At 41.8% G+C, this 27349-nt stretch overlaps 1 protein-coding gene across 2 annotated transcripts; it reads left to right on the top strand.

Moving 5' to 3' along the window:
* The first annotated feature begins 1 nt into the window (after position 1).
* Positions 2-26809, top strand: PPP2CB (protein phosphatase 2 catalytic subunit beta). Of its 2 annotated transcripts, none has more exons than XM_038398475.2 (7): positions 2-253; positions 12876-13085; positions 13318-13491; positions 14687-14776; positions 17866-18027; positions 21080-21198; positions 26120-26809. In XM_038398475.2, the coding sequence occupies exons 1-7, from the start codon at positions 152-154 to the stop codon at positions 26190-26192; spliced, it is 930 nt and encodes a 309-aa protein (XP_038254403.1). In that variant the 5' UTR covers positions 2-151; the 3' UTR covers positions 26193-26809. The 2 variants fall into 2 exon arrangements, with proteins under 2 accessions (XP_038254403.1, XP_043368986.1); XM_043513051.1 differs by lacking the exon at positions 2-253 and adding an exon at positions 7034-7213.
* Positions 26810-27349: the final 540 nt, after the last annotated feature.

The following is a 27349-nucleotide window of genomic DNA, read 5'->3' as shown; positions in this document are numbered from 1 at the left end:
GGCGGGGCCACGAGGGCGCGGCGTCCGGCGGCTGCCATCGCCATTCCGCGGCGCGGGGGAGGGCCGGGAGCGGAGCGGGCCTCGCGCAGCCACCGTTGCCCCGTGGCCGTTGGCGGGACCGGGCCGCGCGGCGCCGAGCCCCGCTCCCGCCATGGAGGAGAAGGGCTTCTCCAAGGAGCTGGACCAGTGGATCGAGCAGCTCAACGAGTGCAAGCAGCTGAGCGAGAGCCAGGTGCGGAGCCTCTGCGAGAAGGTGAGTCCGCCTGGGCCCGCCCCGTGTGCTCGGCTCGGCTCGGCTCGGCTCGGCTCTTCCCGGGCCCGGCATCAGCGCCGCGCTCCGCAGGGCTCCTTGGGCCCAGTGCGCCGGGGAGCGGGCCCGCTCCCCGCCCCTGCGTCCCGTGCTCGCTCCGCGCCTGGGCGGCGGCGGCGGCGGCGGCGGGGTCGCTGGAGGCCTAGTTGCCAGCTGACCCCTGGGCTCGGCGGCGGGGTTGTGGCCTGGCTGTGGTGTCAAACCGCCTCCGTTGGGGCCTGGCTGGATCGTGGGTATTCCCAGGAGGGGAAGTAAAAATGGAGCTCAGCTTGGGGCGAGGGCTCCTCTCCCTGGTTTAAGGTGAAATCTACCCCGGGGCCGTTGCTGTCATCCCAGAACCGGAGCCTTCTAACCCCCCGGACCGTTCAGCGGTCGGGTTCCTCCTCCTCAAGGGAATTCCGGGATTTGCCGCTCTGGGACCGTCTGGCTCCGGCTCCCCCACCACTGAACGCCGGCCTGTGCTGCCGCTGTTACCTTGCCGGTGCAGCGGTTCCAGGCGTTGCACTGTTCCTGGTCACACGTTAGTTTCATAGATAACTATATCTATATTTCCCCCCCCCCCATATGTTACTGCAGGGCAGAGAGAAGGTTATTTGGGGGCCCTAACTGTACATTTCCGATGCTTTGTGAAGCTATGCTAGCCCCGTCTCTGATTCCCAGCAGCTCTGTATTTGTCAAACATTTAAAGGAGGACTTGTGGCACCTTAGAGCCTAACAAATGTATTCGCAAAAAGAAAAGGAGGACTTGTGGCACCTTAGAGACTAACACATTTATTAGAGCATAAGCTTTCGTGAGCTACAGCTCGCGAAAAAAGTTTTTTCCACCAAATGCATCCGATGAAGTGAGCTGTAGCTCACGAAAGCTTATGCTCTAATAAATGTGTTAGTCTCTAAGGTGCCACAAGTCCTCCTTTTCTTTTTGCGAATACAGACTAACACGGCTGCTACTCTGAAACCTAACAAATGTATTTGAGCATAAGCTTTCGTGAGCATTTTCCACTGCATGCAGCCGATGAAGTGAGCTGTAGCTCACGAAAGCTTATGCTCAAATACATTTGTTAGTTTCTAGGGTGCCACAAGTCCTCCTTTTCTTTTTTGCGAATACAGACTTCAGAGTAGCAGCCGTGTTACTCTGTATTTGTGTCTCCGCGCACAGGAGAGCCAAGGCAGCAGTGCTGTGAGAAACCTCTCGGGGCAAGCAGGTAGCCACGGAAAAGCAATGATGGGCCAAGTAATTTACCAGTGACCGGTCTAAACAGATGTCCAGTCCCCTTCCTACCACCGAGTTATTACAGCCAGTAGTAATATTGCATGTCCACTAGCTAGAGACTGAGTTGTGGTTTGGTTGGTTGAGTTACCTCTTGCATCACAGGAGCCCCATTTAAGATTTATCTGAGCTGTTGCCTGGATTAGTAGTCTATATAATTTTAGCAACTACGTGTTGTTGAATTTAATTAAGCTAAATCATTAACTGCTTCAAATATAGAACTAGATAAATTCATGCAGCAGGATAGGTCCATCAGTGACTGTTAGCCAGGATGGGCAGGGATGGTGTCCTAGCCTGTTTGCCAGAAGCTGAGAATGGGTGACAGGATGGATCACTTGATGTTGACCTGTTCTGTTCATTCCCTCTGAAGCACCTGGCATTGACCACTGTCGGAAGACAAGATACTGGGCTAGATGGACCGTTGGTCTGACCCAGTATGGTGGTTCTTATGTTTTTATAGTCTGCACAAGATTTTAATTTTCTATACGGACATTTTGTAGTTTGTTACTCCATTATTTTGATTAGGCAGACAAAAGATTGACCCATGCTAAACTTCTTAAAGGGACCCAGTTTTACTTAATTTGAACTTAAACTAACACTTTTATAAATTTTCTGAAAATTCATTCTGTACACACAGTGCTGTAAATTTGGAGAGGGTGCACTGTGTTTTTCATACATAAAGGAATACCTGCAAAGATAAATATCTGATGTGAGGTTAAAGGAAGTGTGTGTTACAAGTACATAGTATCTTACTAGCAACTTAGTTACCTTTTAGAAGCGTTTGGCACTATTTCTCTATCTCCCATTGAGGATGTTGATCTATTTCTCTGTCTTCTCCACCTAATGTCTAAGACCATGGCATCTAAATAATATTGAGCCTTGTCTTCACAGAACTTAAATTGTTTCTTCATAGTTTAAATTTGACTGGATCAACTATGTAGACTGTACTAACAGGAACGTTACTTGTAGTTGACTAAAGCACAGGTCCAGTGATCCCTTTCAGATCCTCAGCAGGAATTGGAAACCACCCACCTATCTCAAAGGTGTGCTAATCATGGTTGAGGCCTGCAGGCCTCTGTAATACAAATACTAATTAATAATAAAACCAACTGTAGATATTGTAAAACTGTTTTCAATGCTAGTCATGGAAAGTGTGCTAAACTCCTGAGTGAGGCATGTTGGTTTGTCACTGGTGACTAGGAAATTTTCCTGATTTTGGTGGAGGAGGGAAACACTGCCATACCTTCTACAGAATCTAAGCTGCTTCTTTGAGAATCATCTCTATGGATCCCACTCACAATACACATGTGGGTTTGGAACCTTTTGAGTCAACAATGTCTGTACCTTCATGTTCTTGGGTCTAATGACATAAAGGGCAGCATGGCCCCAAATGCTTGTTGGTTTCTTGTTACATAAGAACAGCCATACTGGGGCAGACCAAAGGTCCATCTAGCCCATTAACCTGTCTTCTGACAGTGACTCATGCCGGATGCTTCAGAGGGAATGAACAGAACAGGTCATCATTAAGTGATCCATCCCCTGTCGCCCATTCCCAGCCTCTGACAAAGAGAGGCTAGGGACATTATTCTTGCCCATCCTGGCTAATAGTCATTGATGGACCTTTCCTCCATGAACTTATCTAGTTCTTTTTTGAACCCTGTTATAGTCTTGGCCTTCACAACATCCTCTGTCAAGGAGTTCCACAGGTTGACTGTTTGGTGTGTGAAGAAATACTTTCTTTTATTTGTTAAAGCCACTACCTATTAATTTCGTTTGGTGACCCCTAGTTCTTTGTTATGAGAAGGAGTAAATAACACTTCTTTATTTACTTTCTCCACACCAGTCATGATTTTATTGACCTTTATCATATCCCTCCTTAGTAGAATTTTTCCAAGCTGAAAACTCCCGGTTTTATTAATCTCTCCTCATATGGAAGCTGTTGCATACCCCTAATCATTTTTGTTGCCCTTTTCTGAACCTTTTCCAATTCTAATATATCTTTTTTTGAAAAGGGGGGGCCACATCTGCATGCAGCATTCAAGATGTGGGTGTACCATGGATTTATATAGAGACAATATTATATTTAATATCTTATGATCTATTCCTTCCCTAATGATTCCAAACATTGTTAGCTTTTTTTGACTGCTGCTGCACATTGATTGGATGTTTTCAGAGAACTACCCACAACGATTCCAAGATTTTTTTCTTGAGTGGTAATAGCTATTTTAGACCCCATCATGTTATATGGATAGTTGGGATTTTGTTGTCCAATGTGCATTACTTTGCATTTATCAACATTTAATTTCGACTGCCATTTTGTCACCCAGTCTTGTGAGATCCCTTACCCAAGGCAGTAAGTGGAAACTTAGTGCTATCTGTTCTGCTCTCCCTAGCTCCTTGACCTCACAAAACAAATTTAAATTCTCCTCTAGTTCTTAACCCAGTTTCTTAGTAAGTTTTGATAACAAGTAGCAGCCTTTTTTCCTTTTTTGATCATTACCAGCCAGTCAGTGCTGAGGTACCTTTCACTCCTCAAGAGGAATCAAAAGCCTCAGGCTTCAAGCCCTGCTAGCATGTGATGATGTCATGTCCATGACAGCCAAACCTGATGTGTGTTCTGTCTGGGGAAAATCCACAACCCCAGTGGTTGTTCAGTGTATTGGTCCTCTTCAGACTGGACAGCTGACCTTGGCAGCAATCCCTGAGATGTGTTGGAGCCTTGAGCTGGTGTCCATAGCGTCGATACTAGCATGGGTATCAGCATTGATGTTGGTACCAATGATAGTATAAGGGGATATTCTGGTGACATCGAGGTTGGAGTCCCTTGTGTTGGACTTGGTGTGGGTTCTGATGGAAAGGTACTGAAACACCTCCTTAACACCAGTTGCCTCCCCAGTACAACACTAAACCATTGTTCCAATGTCTGCCAGATACCCTGGCACGTAGGAGATCAGTACCTTTTTGATCCAATATATTTCTCTTCCTTCTCCTACTTTCTCAGAGCTGAGTTTGGAGCCCTCCCCAGAACCCCGACCCCCTCAACATTCTCTGGAACAGAAGGATTCAGTATTGTCTTTGTGATTTATCGGGGATTGATCCAAGGGTCACATTGGGGGTCCTCCTCTAAAATAAATCTGAGTACCTCAGATGTACACAATGTCTCCTTTGCACCCTCACTCCTCTCTTGGTTCCCGCAGCTCCTTAGCTGCATCCTTATGGAATACATGGACTGTACTGGACAATGTGGGTTCTCCCTGCTCAAACCTCCCAGAGGCAACTCCCCTCATAGGTCTCTTTTCCAGTCAAGTCAAAACTAGCTAGAGGTGTTAAAATGCAGGAGGTGGAGGAAAATTTTGAGGATCCCCGAGTTAACTGCACTGATAACCCGGAACTTGCAACTGGTCTACTTGCCCCTCATCACCAGATGCTGCAGTTACACTATAATCCAATCTCTCTGTGTGATTAGTTTAGAGTATTCCAAGCTGAGGAGAACAGCTAACATGTTAAATATAGACTGTCATTGGCACAGAAGGCACAAATTTTCAACAGAGGCAGGGTGGCAATGCCCATCTGTGAAGAGGTCCTCAAACCAGCAAAATATCTGTGACTCACTCTAGCCTCTCTTTTCCCTGACATACAGAAGAGAAGATAAGAGGTACCACGTCCCACATAAGGGCTTTGAGTACTTCTGATCTTACCTACAGAATGTGGTCTAGTTGGCTATGTAATACAGGAGAAATTTATGTAAATGGGACCTCCAAATGCCGTGTGTGTAAAAGAAGGAGGGTGGATAAACAGGCTGATGATGTTAGGCAGAAAAGCTTATTCTGCAACTCGCCAAATGTGTGTCACCAAATACTAGGCTCTGTTGGTGGAATGATTTTCTTACATGGGATAAGATAACACCTTTTCTCAAGAAGATCCCACGAGGATAGAATGGAGCTTAGAGACATCATGACAGATGGACTACTGGTGGTGAAGACATCCCTTCAGGTAGACCTAGATGCCTCTGATTAGTGGCTACAGCCATCACAGAGCATCCTGGTTACAATAGTTGGGTATATCAAAGCAGCTCCAAATGGCCATTAAGGATATTGTTTGCAGGATCTGAGCTCTTCAGCCTGAAAATAGACAAGGCACTCCATACCTTCAGGGATTCTAGTTGGTGCTCCTTGGGTCTGTAAGATCCAGCTAATTAAACAAATAATAAATACAGTGTTGCAAGATCATTGCAGACAGTTGACCTCTCTACCAGCATCAGAAATCTTGGAGCCTTCCAAAAAGAAACCATGCTTTTCCTGCAGATGAATTTTTTTCTCTTCTACTTATTCAGTGCCTCACCAATCCTGTCAACATAATCTGACACTCTCCTTCTCACAAGCATGGGCTGGAATTGCATTAGACTGATGGGTCCTACAGACTGTCATAGGCATTTTATTCAATTCCAGTCCTTGCCTACCACCCATCTCTCTTCAGGGACCTTTCTCAGAATACATTAGTGAATCTTTCTTTTTTTCAGTTTTAATTTTGAGTACACATGGGATCATTCAAACTATACATAGTTTCTCCTTTATGTGATTCATGTTTGAAACAAGAAAATACCACAACATAACTAGCAAGAAGGCTGGGGGGCAGTTGTAGTGCCTAAAGCTACTTGTAACTTCTTGAAATGTAGTCAGTTTAAAAATTGGTATAACATTAAACAAAGATTTGATCTCATAGCTTTGCTCTCATTGCCTATCTTCAGTAATTTTGCAGTTAAGTCAAATACTGTATTCGTGTCATCACAGTTCCACTTTTATACACTGGCATCACTAACCTTTAAAGACCAGAATAGGTGACATCAATAAAATTTCCCATGTGACTGACAATGACCTGTGTGGTCCCAGAGTATGACTTAATTTTTCAGTGGTAGAACTCTGACTTGATTGAGGAAAGGAATGAAGTCTGTTTTGAGAACCCTAGAATAGTTGTTGAAGCCTTACACTCTTCATGCCCCTTTATCTCAGGGATTTCTGCAGTAATCACCACTTGGGTCTGTAAAACTAGCTGTTTCTGCATATTCTGTTGACTCATGATATCATATCATGGCCTTCCGTATGTTGTGCACTCCATACTACTGGTCTCTATTGCTTTCCAGCCTCTGCAACACTGTGGCAATTCTCTTTTCCATAAAAAAGTAAATGGAAAATGATGAGCCTGATACTGAAATGTCAGTTCCAGCTCCACAGAATCCAAAGTACATTTAATCGTACGAAGGCTTCTCAGCCGCTCTTCCCTCCCCCGCTCCCAATAATATTATACAAGCAATGGCTAGAGCTGGGGCTGTCCCCAAGTTTTGTCTCTTGTAGCTCAATTTGGTGACAGAGGGACATGAAACTGCATCATGTGAAAAGCTCCCTCCTTCTCATGTCCCATTTGAGACTGTAACTTTCACATTCAGTTGCATGGAAAGGGAGCTGAATACAGTGCCAAAGCAGCAAACTCTGAATTGTAGGACAAGTCTGCTTATGTAAAAGTGTTCACAGGCCCAGTGTGACGAATGTATTCTGGGACTCTAAAATCCCAGAATGCTAGGTTTCTAGGAGGAATGTCTTGAAAACACCCACAGTCTTCTGAGCAAAAAGCAGCTAAAGGTATGTAGAATAGTTCAGATGCTGCTGTGAAGAGTACGGTATAAATAAGTAGGTTAGAGCTGCCTGGACTTTCTTAGAAAATGTGCTGTAAGGATAAGCAAACATTACTTACATGTTGTGTTGCCTGGATAAAATGCAGGATCGTGGACGTGGTACAACAGTGACTACTGTTCTACATTGAGATCAAGAGCTATATTAAATGCCATGCTTACCTATAGATACCTCACTTTGTCATTGATTCAGCTCTGTAGACCAGCCGGAGGAAGTTCTTATTTACAAGAGCATTGTGATGCTGAATTAGCTTTAGGATCCTAGAGAAAAGGGGAATTTTTTTTTATTGTTTAGTAGGACTAAGCTACTCTTCCCATCTCCACCTCCAAAATATATAAAAAGTAGCCTTCAAATTTGGAACAAAAAATAGGACCTAGAATAAATGAGTCAAGTTTTTTCTGAAACTTGACATGTACAGTTTTAGCCAAATAGAGGATGAATGGGAGATAACTTGTGGTTTAGATCAATGCAAAAGCTTAGAAATGTGTGGGGAAGATTAAAATGGAAACGGAGAGGCTCAATATTCTTCACCCAACCCTTCCTCTATTTGGTAAGGCTGTTTGTTGAATAGCATCCCTGGCAAATATTTGTTTAGCCTCAGCTAATGTAGGTCATCAAGAGATTCTTCCCCTCCCCTCGGAAGACACCAAACATTTGTTGATCTGTTTTTCATGGAGCCTTCATATGTCTCCATAGTTAAGGATGAGTTTTGCACTTACAGGAGGCATTCAACATTTTGTCTGAAAAATACAGCGTACCATGCCCAGAATTGCAATACTTTTTTGAGTAAAAATTTCCTAAGAATATACAAGTAAATATGTTCATTGGGTTAGGAATTATGCTTTTAATTAAATGGTTCCTTTAAGAAATTTAGCTCCCAGTATTAGCCTTTTTTTGTCCCTTTTTCAATAATAGAATAGGATAGATGGTAGCTGTATATTGACCAGAGGTATTGAATGAGCTGTTTAGAGTGTTATGCAGGTCCCTTTCTTGAGTTCATATAGTTTAGAACCATGTAAGTGTCTGAGCAGTTTAAATTTTCCCTCCAACATCCATTGCTTTACATTTATTGACACTGAACTTCATTTGCTATCGTGTTGCCCATCATGTAGCTTAATTACATCTCTGAAGTTCCTCATAATCCTCTGCACTTGACTAATGTTAGAAAAATTGGCAGAATACAAAGTTTTCTTGCTGTTCACCTCCCTTTCCTGATATTTAATGCTCGGCTTAGAATGGAACATTGAGGCACTCCACTGTTAACCTTTTGCTAAGATGAAAATTGACTGTTCCTGCTGTTTCCTGTCTTAGCTGGTTTCTGGTCCATAACAATACTTTTCCTCTCATTCTATAACTGTAGTTTCTTGAACCTTCCAAACTATCAACTAGTTCTTTTACCCACTTTTATTGCCACATTCAAAGAATTCTAACAATAACTAGGTCTCACATATATTGTTTTTCATCAGTAGATCTCAAAGCACTTAACTACATTAAGAATTGTGATTCTGCCAATGTTCCTGTGAGGTAAAGTAGTATTTTGCCCATTATACAAATGGGGAACTGAGGCATAGAGAGGTTAAGTGACTTGCCCAGTGTCACACAGGAATTCTCTGTCAGAGTATGGAATTGAACCTCCTAAGTCCTAGGCTAGTGCCCTAACTGCTGGACTATGCTGTCAGTGAGATCCTCCCCCTCCCGCCCCCCCCCCCCCCCCCCCCCCGCAGAAACCTTGCTGGTTAAACCTCATCACATCATGATCTTCCAGGCATTTTGTTCTACTTTAAGTACATTTCAACCAGTTTATCAGGGACAGATCCATGACTTACTGGTTTGTAGTTCCCTGGAATAGTTTCCTTAGTTTTATGAACACAAATAGAATTGATGTATTTTTTTATTTAGGTAGACAAACTAAAGCAATCTGCATGTCATTAGAGAAGTCGGATCTTCTGAGTCCAAATCCAATGTTCTCTACACTGGGTGACACATGACATTTACACATATGTCACCGCCCCCATCCGGTAAACTGTGGGTTAATCGGATGAGGGTGCTAGTTGTGCTTGTAAAATTTTGGGGGAGTGGACCTGCTGACAGGATGGGTGAGAGAAATATTGTTGTCTATCATCTCTTAGCTCTCTTCATCCACAGCTGCCCCTTACATTTCTAGCTTCCTAAGAACATTTGTGTTTAGCTCAGTTAAACTGTTAAATTACTGTTTCCCTTCTCTCACTTGCACTCCTCAGGAAAATGTCTGCTAAAATAACTTAAAATTAAATCAATCAAGAGCTAGACCCATGCAGTTGCTAAAGCAGCAGCAGCACCTACAGCACTAGTAATGCCTGGGAATTGCTGAAGTAACCGGAGTCCTTCCTATTTCCACCCTCTCCCCAGACCCAGTGCATGGCCCCAGTGTTCTGTCTACCTCGAACACCACATGGGTGAGTCTTGCATCTGCTGGAGGAGGGGAGGAAGGGAACGCCACCTCCTCGACCTAGCCCACCTTTCCCTTAATTGCTGCCACCCAAGAATGTGAGGAACCTTGGTCTGTGCTTGCTGTGGGTCAGCTCCCCAGCTCCGCTAGTCAGGAGCAACACAAGCACTCCCCTCTAGGCCTATGCAGGCTTTGCTATCCCTCTGCAAGTTAGCGATAGGTATGCTCTGACCCCAAGTTTGCCAAGCGTCTCCCTCAAGCGTGCAGCCTTTGGTCCACTGAACACTTTCAGCAGTCATAGATATGCTGTTTCCAAAAGAACAGTACACATCAGCTTACCGGTTTTACTTCAGATCATGGCTGCATTTAACACAGTACTGTATTTAAATATCTTTTTAGTGAAAATAAGCAAAAGTTTCTTGAACAAAGATAAGAGGTTCAAAAGGGAGCAAGTAGAAGCATTGGAAATAAATGATTCTATATAGAATCCTAACACATTTTAGAACCTAGATTTGTTTAACTAGGTTATTTTTTTGTTTTATGGAGTATAACTCACCCCAAAGTCCTTCCAGCATTTTTCAGCCTAGTCTGTCGGTGATCCTCTTTTCATGAGCCAGTTGCCTGCCAGCTGGTCCCCCAGGTAAAGGATATTGTGCATCTCCTTGCAACCCAAGCTATCTCTGAACAGTCCTTTTGGTTTTTTTTCATAAACCAGACACTCTGCAGCTGCGTTCCTTTCCATAGATATTTTGCAGTTTTAATTAGCTGGTGGTGACTTACATTGTGTCTCACAATGACAAGACCAAGATAAGCCTTTACCCTCTGCCTGAACAGAACCTATCTGAGACATCACCTCCTAGTGACTTGCCTCTAACTTCAAGGCCTTAAGAACATAAAGTTCAGTATAGATATATAACCTCTTAAATATTATCTGTACATACATTTTGCAATGATTATGATGATCTGTGGGCTGTTGGCTCTCAGTAGTGTTCCATGCCACCCTTTGGTGAACTGTTGTGCATAATCTTGACCTAGGGGATCCCTGTAAAACTCTGTGCTTTCTGCCAGTTGGCCGAAAGAGGTTCCTGGGTCACGCCTTGTCCTGCGTCCAGCTAATGTAGTTAATCCTATAGCTCAAATGGTAGCAGTCTTGGCTGCAGAGCTGAAGTTTCATGAGTCAGACCCTGCTGATGCATGATGGAGATAGAGGGCTGTTACACTTTTATGTAGCAAGTTGTCGATAAATTTTCCTTTTGAAAGAAACCTAAAAGATTACATATTACCATACAAGTATTTCATACAAAAAGCTACCTTTGAAAAGTTACTTGGGTTGCAAAATCAAGCACTGAAAAATTAGGACATGCCACTTTGACAGTTGCCTGCACAACTGTAATTTGGTCCCTTGGTGTATTTTTATTGTGGTATAGGAGTAAAGACTATTGTATTATAGTCTTCGGTCATATAGTTCCCCTGAGAAGACTCTTACCTCATTCAGTGCACAAGTTGGACATACAGTGGGAACAGAATTAAGATTGCATGGGCAACCATAAATCTGGTGTTCTGTAACTTTGGAATGCATGACTGCAGCCTCAACGTTTTTTGTACATAATACTTACGTATGTTTCTGAATGTTAGTGCATTCTGGTGTAATTCAATTGACAGGAGTAATCTTCCATCAAAGTGCATAGATAAAGGAGATATATTTTAAGAACCATTAGTCCTTTCAAAATCAATTGGACTTTGCTGCTGTGCTCAGCACTTCTGAAATATACTGGAATATTATTTTCCTTTCTGGTATCTGCTTTTCAAAAAGACTATCGAAAAATTAGAGAGCATTCAGAGCTACAAGAACAATTTGAGATTTGGAAAGCCTGTCTTGCAGTGAGACTTAAAGAACTCACTCTTTTTTTTTTTTTTTATGTTTCAGAGTGGTAGCCATGTTAGTCTGTATCAGCAAAAAGAATGAGGAGTACTTGTGGCACCTTAGAGACTAACACATTTATTTGGGCATAAGCTTTCGTGGGCTCAAGTCCACTTCATCAGATGCATGCAGTGGAAAATACAGTAGGTAGATAGATGGATAGATAGATATCTACATACAGAGAACATGAAAAAAAGGGTGTTGCCGCACCAACTCTAACGAGACTAATCAGTTAAGGTGGGCTATTTTTTTCTTCTGCTGATAATAGCCCACCTTAATAGATTAGTCTTGTTAGAGTTGGTATGGCAAAGCGCATTTTTGTGTGTGTGTGTGTGTGTATATATATATATATGTCCTACTGCATTTTCCACTGCATGCATCTGATGAAGTGGTCTTGAGCCCATGAAAGCTTTTGCCCAAATAAATTTGTTAGTCTCTAAGGTGCCATAAGTACTCCTCATTCTTTTCACTCTTTTTAGCTTTTCCAAGAAACTGTTAAGAGGTGACTTGATCATGATCTACAACTTGCTGTTGTGTGGGAAAGCTATGCGATATCAGAGGGCTGATTAATCTAGCAGAAGAAGGTATAACAAAATCTTGTGGCTTTAAATTGAACATAGAAAAATTCAATTTGGAAGTGAGGCAACAGTAAGCAGTTAACCACTAGAAAACAACATATTTGGGCATATGGTGGATTCTGAATCACTTGAAATGTTTAAATCACGGCTGGCTGTTTTTCTGGCCTGAGTTATCTAGGAAGTCAGGCTGGATGATGGTTGTCCTTTCTGGTCTGAATATCTATGAACCTGTGAGTATTCTGAGTAGCAGCCGTGTTAGTCTGTATTCGTAAAAAGAAAAGGAGTACTTGTGGCACCTTAGAGACTAACAAATTTATTAGAGCATAAGCTTTCGTGAGCTACAGCTCACTTCATCGGATGCATTGTGAGTATTCTGTCAACATTTTTTGCATTGTGTGCATATTTCCTTTGGTAGAAAACTAATGTGCTCAAAGCATTGACAGTGCAATAAAATCTCAATGATCTGTCGTCCAGCGTATACAAGGTTGGCCAGCTCTCCCCACAGCAATTTGCAGCATGCATTACAGCTCTGCTTATATCACTACCTGGCTTTTCCCTGTATCTCAAAACCAGTCAGAAAATTGGGATTGTAACATGTAGGCGCTGAAACAACTTACTGAATCTGTTTACAAAATATGGTTTACCTTACCTCTTGTCCTAAATGTTATCTCTATCTTTTATTAGGCTAAAGAAATACTTACAAAAGAATCAAATGTGCAGGAGGTGCGTTGCCCTGTTACGGTGTGTGGGGATGTCCATGGTCAATTCCATGATCTTATGGAACTCTTCAGAATTGGTGGGAAATCGCCAGACACAAACTACCTGTTCATGGGAGACTATGTGGATAGAGGCTATTACTCGGTGGAAACAGTGACTCTTCTTGTAGGACTAAAGGTATACTTTTATTTTAAAAAAGTATAAAACCCCTCACACTGCAAGAACTCTGAAACAAATTGGAGGCTGGAGGGATGAGCTGAAATGTAATTTGCAGACTAGAAGATTTCACTTTGTAAAAATGTTTGACAAGAAGTTTAATATTTTTTACATGTTCAAATGGCATGCAGTTAACACTAATCAGAAATCTGTTGTTTGATGTTATAAATGATTGTTCTCTTTCCATTGCTAGGTGCGTTATCCAGAACGCATTACAATACTGAGAGGAAATCATGAGAGCAGACAAATTACACAAGTGTATGGCTTTTATGATGAGTGTCTACGAAAGTATGGAAATGCCAATGTTTGGAAGTATTTCACAGATCTGTTTGATTATCTTCCACTTACAGCTCTAGTAGATGGTCAGGTAAGCTTTTGTGTATTCTACGGGGGATAATAGATCTTACACATAGATGTTAAAGTCAGGTGGGAGTACTTCAGTTATCTAGTCTGATCTCCTAAGAATAGATGGCCTCAAACTCCTTTTCGGAGCTCTGCTTGTGTCATACTTGGAGTATAACACACGTTCGTAACATTAGTGAGAATCAGCTCAGTATTATATTCATGGAGTCCTGTCTTTATTATACTTCTAACTATTATACCTATAAAACTTTTTTTAAGCAGTTTGTTTTCTGTTGTGCTTACAAGTTAGAGTATTACTTTGTTCCTGGCCTTGATTTGCTACATGCCATTTATAATAATTCATTGTGAAAGATATTGTAAGTATAGTTCTGGTTATGGTGAATAGCAGATATCCTGGAAGCTGTTGTGCATGATGACTTGAAAAATTAATCATGGCACTGAGTCTCAGACTTTGACCCAAAACCTGGTGATTTCAGGCTGCAACCCACCTAGATTTGGATTGGAGTCATGACCAAAATGAACCTAGGCTGGTTCAAGTGGGGAGTTGTGGGGACTTCTGCTGAATTGAGTGGTACACTGGTGAGTGTACTTCCTTTTCCAAGCTGCCTGTACAGCACTCTGCTTCACTTGAAGCACCACTTCAAGAGGTGTGGAAACTGTCTGTGCCGCTTTGAAGTTCCACATGTACTGTACCAGAACTGAGTGGTATGTGAGAGGAGGAGGAGAAGATGATTGAGAAGCTGCAACCAGGTTAGTTAGTGTGTGGTAGAGTCTCGGGAGGAAGGGCTGCTCTTTCCATCCCATCTTGGGTCCTGCTGTCCTAACTAGTGCAGGATTTTACTTTTTATCCCTAACACACCACCTAAATAGGTAGGAGTCCCCTCTTGAGTCATGTGCAGGTTGTATCCTATGTGCTAAGTTCTGTGGGAGTCAAAGTATTTCTGAAGTGACAGTGAAGAAATATTACCTTACAGGTATAAGGATACTCTTTCTTTGGTGATCTTCACCACTTACAGAATTCTGTGTGTGTTTCTTTTGGTGGAATTAATTTTTCTGAGAATGAGAGCTGTGATCTGTTCCATGAGGTTTAGAATGATATGAATCTGAACAGTGATAAGCATAAACTAGTTAATTTTACTTTTCAAAATGAGGTTTTTTCTCAGTTAAAATCAATATTTTATTTTTTTGTTCCTGTACAGATATTCTGTCTCCATGGGGGTCTCTCTCCATCTATAGATACGTTGGATCATATCAGAGCTCTGGATCGTCTACAGGAAGTTCCACATGAGGTAACCCGAAAGGAAATGCACTGTGATTTTACAAATATGTTTGGGTATTTTTAAATGCACATTTATCCTCCATTTTGAAATCCGATTTACTAAAGTAAGGTACATAGTGATTGTAACAGTAGATTGTAACAGACAAATATTTTAGTTTTAAATAACATATACTGGTTTGGTTTATTTTATTTATGACGACAGAATTGGCAAAGGAAGAGGTAGTGGTGTTTCCCACACTCTCTTATCTTCTCTGACTTTGAGTACCACCTCATCAGCCCCAAAATTGATGAAATATTTGGATAGGAAAGTGTGTGTACTAGCTTGCACATCTCATGTTAAACCAGTTCATGCTTACCATGTGAATAAATGCCACTTCTGCTCAAGTTAGCCTGGTAAATAGGTTACCTGTAGCGGAGTGCAATTTACAAGAATTTGGTCAACTTTACTTTGCAGCAAGGACATAATTCTGTGGGGAGCAGGAAAGACAAACCAAATAGGACAGGAGAGAGTGCATGCAAAATAGACTGAGGGATAGAAACAAATCAAAGTGATACTTCTTGAGAGTGGAGTGTGAAGAATAGCAAAGTCTCGTCTAGCATCCATCTAAGGGAAAAAGTGAAGCATACATCTCTCCCAGGAGGAATGGGACACTCCAAATGGAATACCCACTACTTAGTCAAAGGACTCGTATTCTGAAATTTCATGGCTGTTTGGCTTTTCTGTGGAACTCGGGTCTTGACATAAAATAGTGGTCCAGTATCTGAGTTTTCACAGAAAAACAAATGTATGTATCCTAGCTCTTATGGTGGCAAAGATATGCTTAAAAATATAATCCATGTAAAAAAATGCATTGAAGTCTGCCTGAGTCTATACCTGGAAAGATAAACTGGGAACTGCTCCATACACTTTAGATTTGTTGACTTGGAAAGCAAGGAGAAGTGGTTTGAATGCAAAATGTAACTATTGATCATTTTAACTGAAATATCTAGCTAATATGCTGATGCTACAATTCCCAGCATTCCAAAACCTCTCATTTCCCTAGCAACTTCTACAGTGTGATTAGGCATTGTCAGTTCAAAAATCTGCAACGTATTAAACTGTAAATACGGGAAAGCATAAAATTGAATATCAGATTAAATAGCAGGGGTCACTGACTGATTTTTCATATTTAATTCAGTAAAAACCTCTCTCAATAATTTTTATATGGTTATCTGGAGAATTTAGGTCCATTTTGCTGCAGAGTACCTGGAGCCTGGCTTAGGCAGATTAGAGAAAATTGAAGAGCTAGGCCAGCTCCAAGGTGAAAGCCACTCCGTTTTTCTCCTGCATCCTCTAAGGGTATGTCTACACTAGAATCAAAGACCCACACTATGTTCGCAGCTGGCTTGGGTTAGCTCTCTTTGGCTTGGGCTTTTGGGCTGTAAAATCGCAGTGTAGACATACTGCTAAGGCTCTAGGACTCTCCTACCTTGTGGGGTCCCAGATCCTGAACAGCAATTTTACAGCTCAGCTGACCAAGGCCACCCACAACCATGCCACAGGTCTTTTATTCCAGTGTAGACGTACCCTGGAATGGTGGAGAATGCATTGGACTGCACCAGATCGCTGCCCTTTTTCCATTTGTCAACTTGGTTTTCACAATCTTTTCATCCTGCTCATAGGTGCCAAAAGGAGGTAATCTATTGGTGGTTCAAGGGATATATTTGTGCCCTGCCCTTGTCTGAATTGTAGCTGAGACTTGCAAGATGTTGCGTGACATCAGATGTTGGCATTTGGTGGTTTCTGCTTAATTATTTTGCCAGCAGTGCAAGGCTGGAGGTGGGACAGTAATTGATGTCTTCCGTTTGTAGTGTTGAATTCAAGGGGATTGGGTAGGCTACTCTGTTTTTCAAGGAGCCTGGCAGTTTTCCTCCTTTGACTTCCTTTCCTTCTTTTTAGTAGTGGGCATAGTTCCCTGCTGGCTTTCACTAGCCAGGAGGGCATGGATCTGCATCACAGCTTGTGGCTCTAATTCTTTTTCACAACTTCTTGAGCTTTAGCAAGTGTGATGGGGCCAAACTCTGTCAGGGGTAGCTGTGTAGTCAGGAATGAAATTTCCTGGCAAGTGCCGTACATACACACTTGCTCTTTTGTCAGCAAAATACACTGACTAATGCATGGACTAGTTAACTGACTGAAATAGTAGGCACAACTAACATAAACTAGTTAAATGACAAAATAACTTCAGTTTGGGAATGGATTTCTGGTTGCTCCTCTGAGATATGGGAACCTCTGCAGTAGGACAGAAGATTAGTTTGAGGGAACTAGACTCTCTCATCATTTGATGCTTTAGACACGACAAATCCTGCATTTTGGCAGGAGGTTAGACTAGATGACCATTCTATGGGTTTTTTTTATGCCTACATCAATATAATTTTCATAACTTTGTTTTTTCTCACCATGATGTGGTCAAATGTTCCCTATTTTCAAAAAGACTATTAAACCAGTGTTTATGAGCAAGCCTGCAGTGTGTGTCAGTGGTCACACATGTTGAAGGGGAGGAGGAGGAATTGGGGAGGAATCATTTCAGTTTCAAGCTCTGAGTGTTTATAAACAGTATTGCCAACTCTTGTGATTTTTATCATGAGACTCATGATATTTGATGTTTCACTTAAAGCTCCATATCTTAACAAGATTACGTGAGAATCTCAGCTTTCACTTCAGAAAAAAGTTTCTAGTCCTGATTGCAGAGAAAAGCTTGAAAACTTGATGTGAGTGCTCCCCCTCCCCCCGGCTCAAACCGGACAAAAACTACAAAGAGCTCCAAATCTCAAGTTGTTCAAACTCATGATATTTAAGCCAATGTCATGATTTTTTGAGACTGATTCATGATCTGTGAACATCTGGGATGGTCAGTACTATATAAGTAGTGAGTACCTTTTTTAAGATTATGAAATAATATACCATGAAAGTGTGTGTTTTTAAAAAATATATAGAATATTCAACATATACTTAGAGGATGAGGATTGGAAATGTGGTGGTGGTTGTAAATAAAATGCCTTTCAAAGTAGACTTTTTAATATTTTGCTTCTAACTAAAGTTTCTGCTTTCCTTGTTAGGGCCCAATGTGTGATCTTTTATGGTCAGATCCAGATGATCGTGGAGGCTGGGGTATTTCTCCACGTGGGGCTGGCTACACGTTTGGACAGGATATCTCTGAAACATTTAACCATGCCAATGGTCTTACACTGGTCTCCCGTGCTCACCAACTTGTGATGGAGGTATGGTGAGCGTATTCTGTTATGGTAGCCTAATCTAGATGAAGTGATACAAATACTGAAGACCTAATTTCTTATAAATGCAAGGTTGTCCATTGTTTACAGGCTTACATACAGTGGTATTTACATTCTAAATCCTGAGAGGCTTTTCATCCTGTGCTATAGGCCTGAAAAGTAATACTGTACACTTTTCGATGAAGTGAGCTGTAGCTCATGAAAGCTTATGCTCAAATAAATTTGTTAGTCTCTAAGGTGCCACAAGTACTCCTTCACTGTACACTTTTCCTTTTAGCTGAATTAGTAAGAGAATTTTTTTTTTTTTTTTGAGTGAGTTAGTCAAAGGGAGTGAATGTGGCTCATGCTAAGGACTGGTTACAAAAGTATAGTCTGCTTGCATGCTGACAATCTTTCCCTCTACTAATGTGTTAAATAGGCTATCCTGTAATATGTAGCGGTCAGTTGCAACAGGGATTAAACCATCCAGCTGGTATAGATAGAACATAGCATTACTGGAAAAATGCCAGGTGGGTCAATGGAGCATTTTTATTTTTTATTCGGTTAAAGTAGATCCTTTATAGCCTGTGTTGTACATAAAAACATGTAGAGTATGTAAGCTGATGAGCTTGAACTTCAATACTCAGATTTTAAAAAAGTTAAACATTTCTATTTAAAAACATCTAGGTACATTTAGGATACTGTTCTCTGGAATTTGCGAACAAAGGTACTAATAAACATGCAAGTCACGAATAGTTTAAACTACCAATAATCATAGTAATTTATAACCTGTGCTGTGACCTTAATATGTAAAGGCTTAAGTTCTTCATGTCTTAGTGTTTACTGCTCATTTTGAAATAGCTGCTAAGAAGAAACAATTACAGTAAAAGCTGTTATCCGGCACTTTACCAATCAGAAAGCTAAATAAGCCGACATTTCTGATCTTTATTGAAAGTCTGGTTTATAGTCCAGCTAGCATGGGGCCGGCAGGCTCCCTACCTGGCTCCACATGGCTCCCCACAAGCAGTGACCTGTCCCTGCTGCTCCTAGGTGGAGGGGTGGCTAGGCGGATCTGCGTGGTGCCCCCACCCCGAGTGCTGGCTCCACAGCTCCCATTGGCCAGGAATCACAGCCAGTGCGAGTTTCAGGGGCGGTGCTTGTGGGCAGAGGCAACACACAGAGCTGCCTAGCCGTGCCTCCTCCTAGGAGCAGCAGGGACATGTCATTGCTTGTGGGGAGCCACCTGAGGTGAGTGCCACCTGGATCCGGCACCCTGCGTCCCAGCCCTGAGCCCCCTCCCACATCCAAACTCCCTCCCTTTTAGTTAACTGGAATTTTTTACTTACCGGCACCCCACCCACCCATTCACCCAACATGCCAGATAACAAAGCTTTTACTATATTTGAAGTTTGAGATCATTGCAAAATGGAAACACTTAAAAAGAATAAAGAAAGCTGCCCTATTAAATGCTCATAACCCATTTAAGCTTTTAAGAGCTTTCAGACTTGTACCAAATGACTGTAGGATAGCTAATGTGATGCCAGTGTTTAAAAAGGGCTCCAGAGGTGATCCTAGCAGTTAGAGGCTGGTAAGCCTGACTTCAGTACCAGGCAAATTGGTTGAAACTATAGTAAAGAACAAATTTGTCGGATACATAGATGAACATAATTTGTTGGGGAAGTGTCAATGTGGTTTTGTAAAGGGAAATCGTGCCTCACCTATCTACTAGAATTTTTTTGAGGGAGTCAATAAGCCTGTGGACAAGGGGGATCCAGTAGATATAATGTTCTTAAATTTTCAGAAAGCCTTTGACAAGGTCCCTCACCAAAAGCTCTTAAGCAAAGTAAGCTGTCATGAGATAAGAGGGAAGGTCCTCTCAGTAACTGGTTAAAAGATAGGAAACAAAGGGTAGGAATAAATGGTCAGTTCTCAGAATGGAGAGAGTAAATAGTGGTGTCCCCCAGGGGTCTATACTGGGCCCAGTCCTATTCAACATATTCCTAAATGATCTGGAAAAAGGGGTAAAGAGTGAGGTGGCAAAATTTGCAGATGATGTAAAACTACTGAAGATAGTTAAGACCCAGGCAGACTGTGAAGAGCTACAAAAGGATCTCTCAAAACGGGGTGACTGGGCAACAAAATGGCAGATGAAATTCAATGTTGATAAATGCAAAGTAGCGCACATTGGAAAACATAATCCCAACTATTCATATAAAATGATGGGGTCTAAATTAGCTGTTACCACTCAAGAAAGATCTGTCATTGAAAAATCCACTCAATGTGCAGTGCCGTCAAACGAAGCAATGTTGGGAATCATTAAGAAAGGGATAGATAAAAGAAAATATCATCATATTGCCTCTATATAAATCATGGTACACCCACATCTTGAATACTGCATTCAGATGTGGTTGTACATCTCAAAAAATATATATTGGAATTGGAAAAGGTTCAGAAAAGGGCAACAAAAATGATTAGGGGTATGGAACAGCTTCCATATGAAGAGAGATTAATAAGATTAGGACTTTTCAGCTTGGAAAAGATCCGACTAAGGGGGTTATGATTGAAGTCTATAAAATCATGACTGGTGTGGAGAAAGTAAATAAGGAAGTGTTGTTTACTCCTTCTCATAACACAATAACTAGGGGTCATCAAATGAAATTAATAGGCAGTAGGTTTAAGACAAATAAAAGGAAGTATTTCTTCACACAATGCACAGTCAACCTGTGGAACTCTTCCAGAGAATGTTGTGAAGGCCAAGACCATAACAGGGTTCAAAAAAACTATATAAATTCATGGAGGATAGGTCCATCAATGGCTATTAGCCAGGATGGGCAAGGATGGTGTCCCTAACCTCTGTTTGCCAGAAGCTGGGAATGGGCAACAGGGGATGGATCACTTGATGATTTACTTGTTCTGTTCATTCCCTCTGGGGCATCTGGCATTGGCCACTGTCAGAAGACTTGTCAGTCGGCTAGATGGACCTTTGATCTGACCCAGTGTGGCCACTCTTATGATCTGTACTTAGTTTTTTAACTGAGAATTCAATTCTTTTACATTACAGGGTTACAACTGGTGTCATGATCGAAATGTGGTTACCATTTTCAGTGCACCCAATTACTGTTATCGTTGTGGGAACCAGGCTGCTATCATGGAACTAGATGACACTTTAAAATATTCCTTGTGAGTAACTTACCTTGTTTCAAGTGTCTGTTTTTTCTTCTAAAAGGGTAGAGATGCAGATCTTAGAACTAATGGTGCTACTCTCACTCTGAGTAAAGAGTGTGATGCAGAAATGGAAATAGAAGTTATGAAAACACATTTTTTTTTGAGAAACATGGCAGTGAGATATGGGAGTCTCCCTAAGGATTGCCGCAGCCTTTCCTTAGTGACAGGGGATCCCTTCAGGATGGAGAAACAATCCTACTATCAGAGAGTTTGAGGACATGGCCTTCATATCCCTATCTATAGATACTTAGATCTACATTATTAAAAAAGCAAAATATATGCAAGATGAATAGAAAAATATCAATATCAATAATAAAAAAAGAAAAGAAAAAAATCACACTTTTACATACTCTAGGACTTCATTTTTGAAATCTTAACATCTGATCTTCAAGTGGCCTCAGCATGTTCTCACTTGTAGAATTCCTGCACCTCTGTCAAAAACTTCTGGAACCTTTTGGAAAGCTGTGTCCATTGGGAATACTTGTCTCTCCCATCCCTGGAAGTTCCGGTGATATAAAAACAGGGGTGGGGGGAAGACCCTAGCCACCATTCAGTTCCTTCTAACTGCCAAAGTTGCAGCAAGCTGAGATTGTGCAATGTCCTTGGTGCTGCCCTTGTCTGTTCTCCCCCACCCCTGTACTTTCGGGACTAATTTTGTTTATAGCTTGTGAGGTTGATTGAAAGAGTGAATGCAGGTGAACAGAGTGGCAAACGGGAGTTTGAGTGTAGCTGCAGATTTTGTGCTTGGAGGTAGTGCGAAAGAAAAGAATTGGTTAACCAAGGAGCCAGAGAGTGGAAACTAGAGGCTTTGGAGTTTGTAACCACCAAGAGGACCCAGTGGCATTCTACACAGCTAAGACTGACAAGAATAGGAATGCTGTGACTTTCAGAGAAGACCAAGAAGAATTCCACACAGCTTCCTTCTTTGAGTTATTGCACATGTGCATTCCACTCTTGGTGTGCGCATACTCCATGCATAGTCACCAGAAAATTTTCCCCTCAGTGGTACCCGTCAGGGTGGCTCGAGTAGCCTCTGCTACCACACACCACTGGCCTCGGTATAAAGGGCCCAGCTGATCATAGCCCCCAAAGTTCCTTCTTACCAGCTGTGACAGTTGCTTTAACTGCTTTCCTCGCTTTTGCAAGGAAAACTGTGTTCTCTAATTTTACTCTAAATAGTTTAGTGTCAATAAAGTTATTAGAGTTTAGTTAAGTTTTATCACATATGAGGGTTTCATTCTATTCCCGGTGCTGAGGGATGCCTTGGTCACCAGGCTTCAAGTCCTGCGTTTCCTGTGATAAGGCTGTGGCCATGAGCAATCCTCACTTGGGGAAGCTCATATTGGAGAGCATTGCCAAAGCTGCAGGGACTTTAAGATCTTGAATCCAAGCTAAAGTTTCTACTGATGGAGGCATCTTTGAGACCTCCATCTGAGCCAGGTGCCTCGGCATCAGTAAGTAGTGTGCTTCTTACCATGCCTGAATCCCAGCACCATTCACTGTCCCCAGTGCTTAAGAAGAGGCATAAGAAGCAGAGTGCGAAAGGGGCTGATCCTTTGCACCCAAGTCTGCTAGGCATGGGGTTAAGAGTAGTGTGTGTGTGTCCTAAATCTAAGCACTCCTCTGCTTGTGGACTCCAGTGCCTAGGCAGGTTTCATCTAGTCTGGAGCCAGAAAGAAATCCTTCCACGGCACAGTTCTACCAACAACTATATCCAACTGGAATCCTTCCAGTTCTACCAACAACTATCTCAAAAAGATAAAGTTCCACATGGTCATCCTGGCATCCATCATTCCCTCTCTGGACCATGGAGACTGGTATGCTGCTCTTGATTTAAGAGGTGCCTATTTTCATGTGTCAATGTACTAAGGGTACAAAGTTCCTCAGGTTCCTAGTGAAGCATTTGCATTACAAGTTCATAATGCTTCCATTCGCCCCCTCTGCAGCTCCTCGAGTGTTCACAAAATGTCTGGCCATGGTAGCAGTATTCCTGAAGAGACTAGGAGTGCAGGTCTACCCTTACCTGGATGACTGGTTAGTCAAGAGCCAATCCAAAGCCCAGCTTATATCCAGCACTGAACTCATTCAGTCAGTGTTCAAGGCCTATTGATCAATGCAGACAAGTTTACTCTTTGCCTGGTACAGAGGATAGAGTTTATAAGGGGCTGTGTTAGTCCACCTTCTTTATGGTCTGTTTAGTTTGGATGGCCTCCATCTCACTAGAAGGGGAACCAGTCTTCTAGGGAACAGGCTGGCTACACGAGCCGGGGGGGTGAGGGGTATTAAACTAAACAAAAGGGGAAGGTGAAAAGGGGGAACGAATGAGCATAGCTGTGGATCAAAATTATGATATGGAGAACAAAGTTGTGCAAGGGATGTGAAGAGATTTCGTTGTCTATACATCAGTGTTATGAGCCTTTGGAATTGCTCATTTGAACAGAAGTTTAACCTAGTTGGTATTACTGAAACCTAGAGGGAAAGACTTGTATGATTTGGAAATTTAAAGCCTAGATGGGTATATAAAAATCCTCTATGAAGGTTATTTTTTCTGAGGGATTTTGATTTTGGGAAAAGACTTCAAAACTTGTAAAATAGGACTAATGAGTGACCTAAAATTGGTGGGATGTTTTGTTTTTAAATGAAGCAGTCATTATCCAAAGCTTGGAAAACTCTGGAAAATAAGACCGTATTAGAGTTTGTGGATGTATAAACAATGACCATAGTAACTAATCTTCAAGATAATTACCTGTATGGATCCAAAACCTGGGCACACGGACCTCCCTCTTGCAATGCTCTGGGGCAGAAGGGTATAAAAGAGGGAGTGCTTTCAAGTGCACCCTCAGTTCCTACTACTAATTCAGGAATCCTTAATGAGACTCCAAATAAGTGGGGGAGGAGTGCAAATCCATATAAACATTTGTCTCAGTCACTATGGTAAGTAGCTGATCCTTCTCCTTGGAGAATTACAGGGTTGATTCCTGCTCCAGGATATTAACAAGCAGCAGTAACCCTTCAGCAAGTGAGTCTGAGGAGTGTTAGTGAAAAGTGGGCACTGATTTCCTTAATAGCTTCAGCTGTGGTATCACTTCAAGACAACAAATAATATACAAATAAATCAAGAAAGACAAGAGTCTTAACCAGGCTAGGTGAAGAAGGTAGTTCAGAAGGTTGGGACCAGTGGACAATGCCTAAAATGGTGTGGGCACTTAGAAATTCAACTGGCTGCTAGACTACATGCAGAAATAACCCCAAAGGACAGGAAAAAAGGGTGTGGGAAACTAATGAGCATTAGGGGCCTAGAGACTCTTGAAAATCCTCCGAGACACCTATTTGCAACTTTAGGTGCCTGAAGATGTCTTCTGATTAACAACCACCTTGCACTCCTCCTGCAGGGGTCAGAGTCTGAACTCATGAGACTACAACAGGAACTGTGCACTGGTGCCTGGAATAGGAGCTCATCTGACAGTGCACCATGTCCCCAAGAGGATCTGGTTTTGTGACTGCTTTGCTCCAAGAGTTTAGTAACACAGTTCACTCTAAGGTTGAAGTACAGGCTGTCTTTTTGGCTGGATAGAATGAGAGTTAGCTCCTCAATCCTGGACAGACATGAGTTCCTCAGGCCTTGGATGGTACACTCACTTATGCCCTGTCATCCTACGAATGCTGAACCTCAGTTCTTTGAGATCCCTCAGCTGCTGTCTACCAGAGTCGGATGCTCTCTCTGTCCATCACCACGCACTTGGATTTATCTGAATCCTTCTTTAGGGCCCTCCATTGGTTCCCATTCCCAGGCCATGTATTTCAGCTAGTACTCTTTGAATCTCTTTTCATACCTATTGTTTACAAATTCGTCTGCCAGCAGGCCTGCAACTGTGAGCTCCTTAGGCTTCCTATCCACTAACCACATTTTAAACATGTTGGGGACATATCTGAGTTGCTCTAACCCAACCAGGTCATATAAACATTCCAGTTTAGTGACATCTGATGTCACCTCTTGTTTATTTACACACACCAAAACCTTTTCTTATAAGCCTCAGGTGTCAATTCAGACTTAAGCAGTAGAGACTTTTTGAACTATTCATAGTCCCCAGTATCAACTCATCCATCTGGCTATAAGCTTCTATCGCTTTGGGACCAAGTAAGGGGGTGTGACAATGGAGCCTGTCCACAGGATCAACCTGGGTCAAATTTCAAGCCTTCTCAAAGGTAGCGAGGTAGGCATCTATATTCACCACGCCCACCACCCCTTCTTTTTTGGACTTCTCTTCTGAGGGGGAGAGGGGAGCAGGAGAGCCATGATGGATAAAAGTATTTAAAAAGTTACACTGAACTGGATATATTGTTTAATGTTAAGCTTCATATTTGTGCAGTTGTTACACAACACATGAATTCCTAATAACGACTTAGTGCTGCAACTCCTTATTTTGATGCTTAGCTGCAGAGCAGTGAAATATTACTCCGATGTGTATTTAGCTAATCCGTAGTATTTTTGAACCTTACTACATCCAGGAGGTAAAGTGGGTGCATTCTTTTGCTGACATTAGGTTGTGTAATGAGAAATTGATTGTTTATGATAAGAAAATAGAGAATTCTGCTCGGAGGGCCTTTAGTGAGACTAGAGAGAGGCTTCAACAAACTGTAGCCAATGATTATCTTTATTTCATGTAATCACCTATACCAGTTTATAAGCGTTTGCCTCCCATAAAATGATGTAATTTAGGTGAGTTTTTTCTAGACTTGCATATATGGTGCATTGGGTGGAGAGGTTGGGGTAAGTTATAGCCTAGCAGTGGGGAAAACGTTCTGTATTTGGATTTTAAAATTCACTAAACGGTAATTGTAGCGGCAAAAAATTAATTTGTTCCTTTTACTACAGCCTTCAGTTTGACCCTGCACCTCGTCGTGGAGAGCCTCACGTTACCCGTCGTACTCCAGACTACTTTCTATAAACATCTCCTCACACTGCCCTTTGTAGGAGGAAGTACACTTGGCATTTTAAAAAAGCAACAATAATTTACACATTTCTCTAACAAATTGGGATCTGTCTTGGCCTAAAACCCCCATCATGGACCAAAATGTGCCATACTGAGGATGAGCATTTAGCACAATTTGAGACTGAATTCAGTACTACACTATGTATCTTATAACAATCAGTCCAACAGTCAGTTTGCCTGCTGTATTTGTAGTAATTGTTTTCTTCTGGACTGTTCAAAGAGAAAAGGTCATTCTAACACTTTCAACTCCTTTTATGCTTATTTGTAAATTTAGTTGTAGTGTTTAACTGGCATTAATTAGAGTATCGAGTTTATTTTTAAGGAAAATACACAACTAACTTCTCTCTCAACCCACCACCCTTTGTTTTATTGACATGTATGATTAACTTAACTGGAGAATGGAAATAGTTCCTGTTGGGAGTACGTTATCATAACATTTAAAGAGCTTTCCCTTTTTTAGTTAACATACTGTTCTGTGTTGATCCTATCTTTTTTTCTGTATATTTGTCATGGAAGTGCTTGCATCTTATCTGGCGTATTTGAACAAATAAACTTGCAATTGTAAACCAAAACAGATCGGTATTGTAAAATGGTGTGATCTGCACTTGTGAAATGATTATCTGTAATTGTCGTTTCAGAATGTTATACAGCTACTCTAACTCAACACAAAAGGTGTTTGGGTTGTAAAGTATTTATCTATTTCTAGGTTTCTGTTTACCTCTTAAGAATATAGAGACTACTTGGTGAAGAGGTTAATCTGTGTACTTTTGGGCCAAAGTATACAATAGAACACTCTTAATGGGATGATTGTCAACACAGTACAAGCATGTTAATCAGTGGAGGGCCACCTCCTTCAGGATGTTGAGCAGCTCCCTACTCTCCCAGTGGAGTCACTAGAAGTTGAGCATGCTTGGCAACCTTGCAGTATTAGGTGGCACCATAGATACTGGTATATGACAGTTTAAAAGATGAATCATCCAAAGGATGTTCTTGTGCTTGGAGATCATAAAGTAACAGTAGTTTTTCAAGTATCATCTGCACCTGTGGAATCAAGGTGCTTGCACCATGAGCTTCCAGAATCATCTAGTAAGCAATTCTCTTGGAGCCACTCA

This window comes from Dermochelys coriacea, chromosome 4 (genome assembly GCF_009764565.3).
Source record: "Dermochelys coriacea isolate rDerCor1 chromosome 4, rDerCor1.pri.v4, whole genome shotgun sequence".
NCBI lineage: Eukaryota > Metazoa > Chordata > Testudines > Dermochelyidae > Dermochelys > Dermochelys coriacea.
Note: the sequence above shows the minus strand (reverse complement) of the source record. Positions and strands in the feature narration are given on the sequence as shown.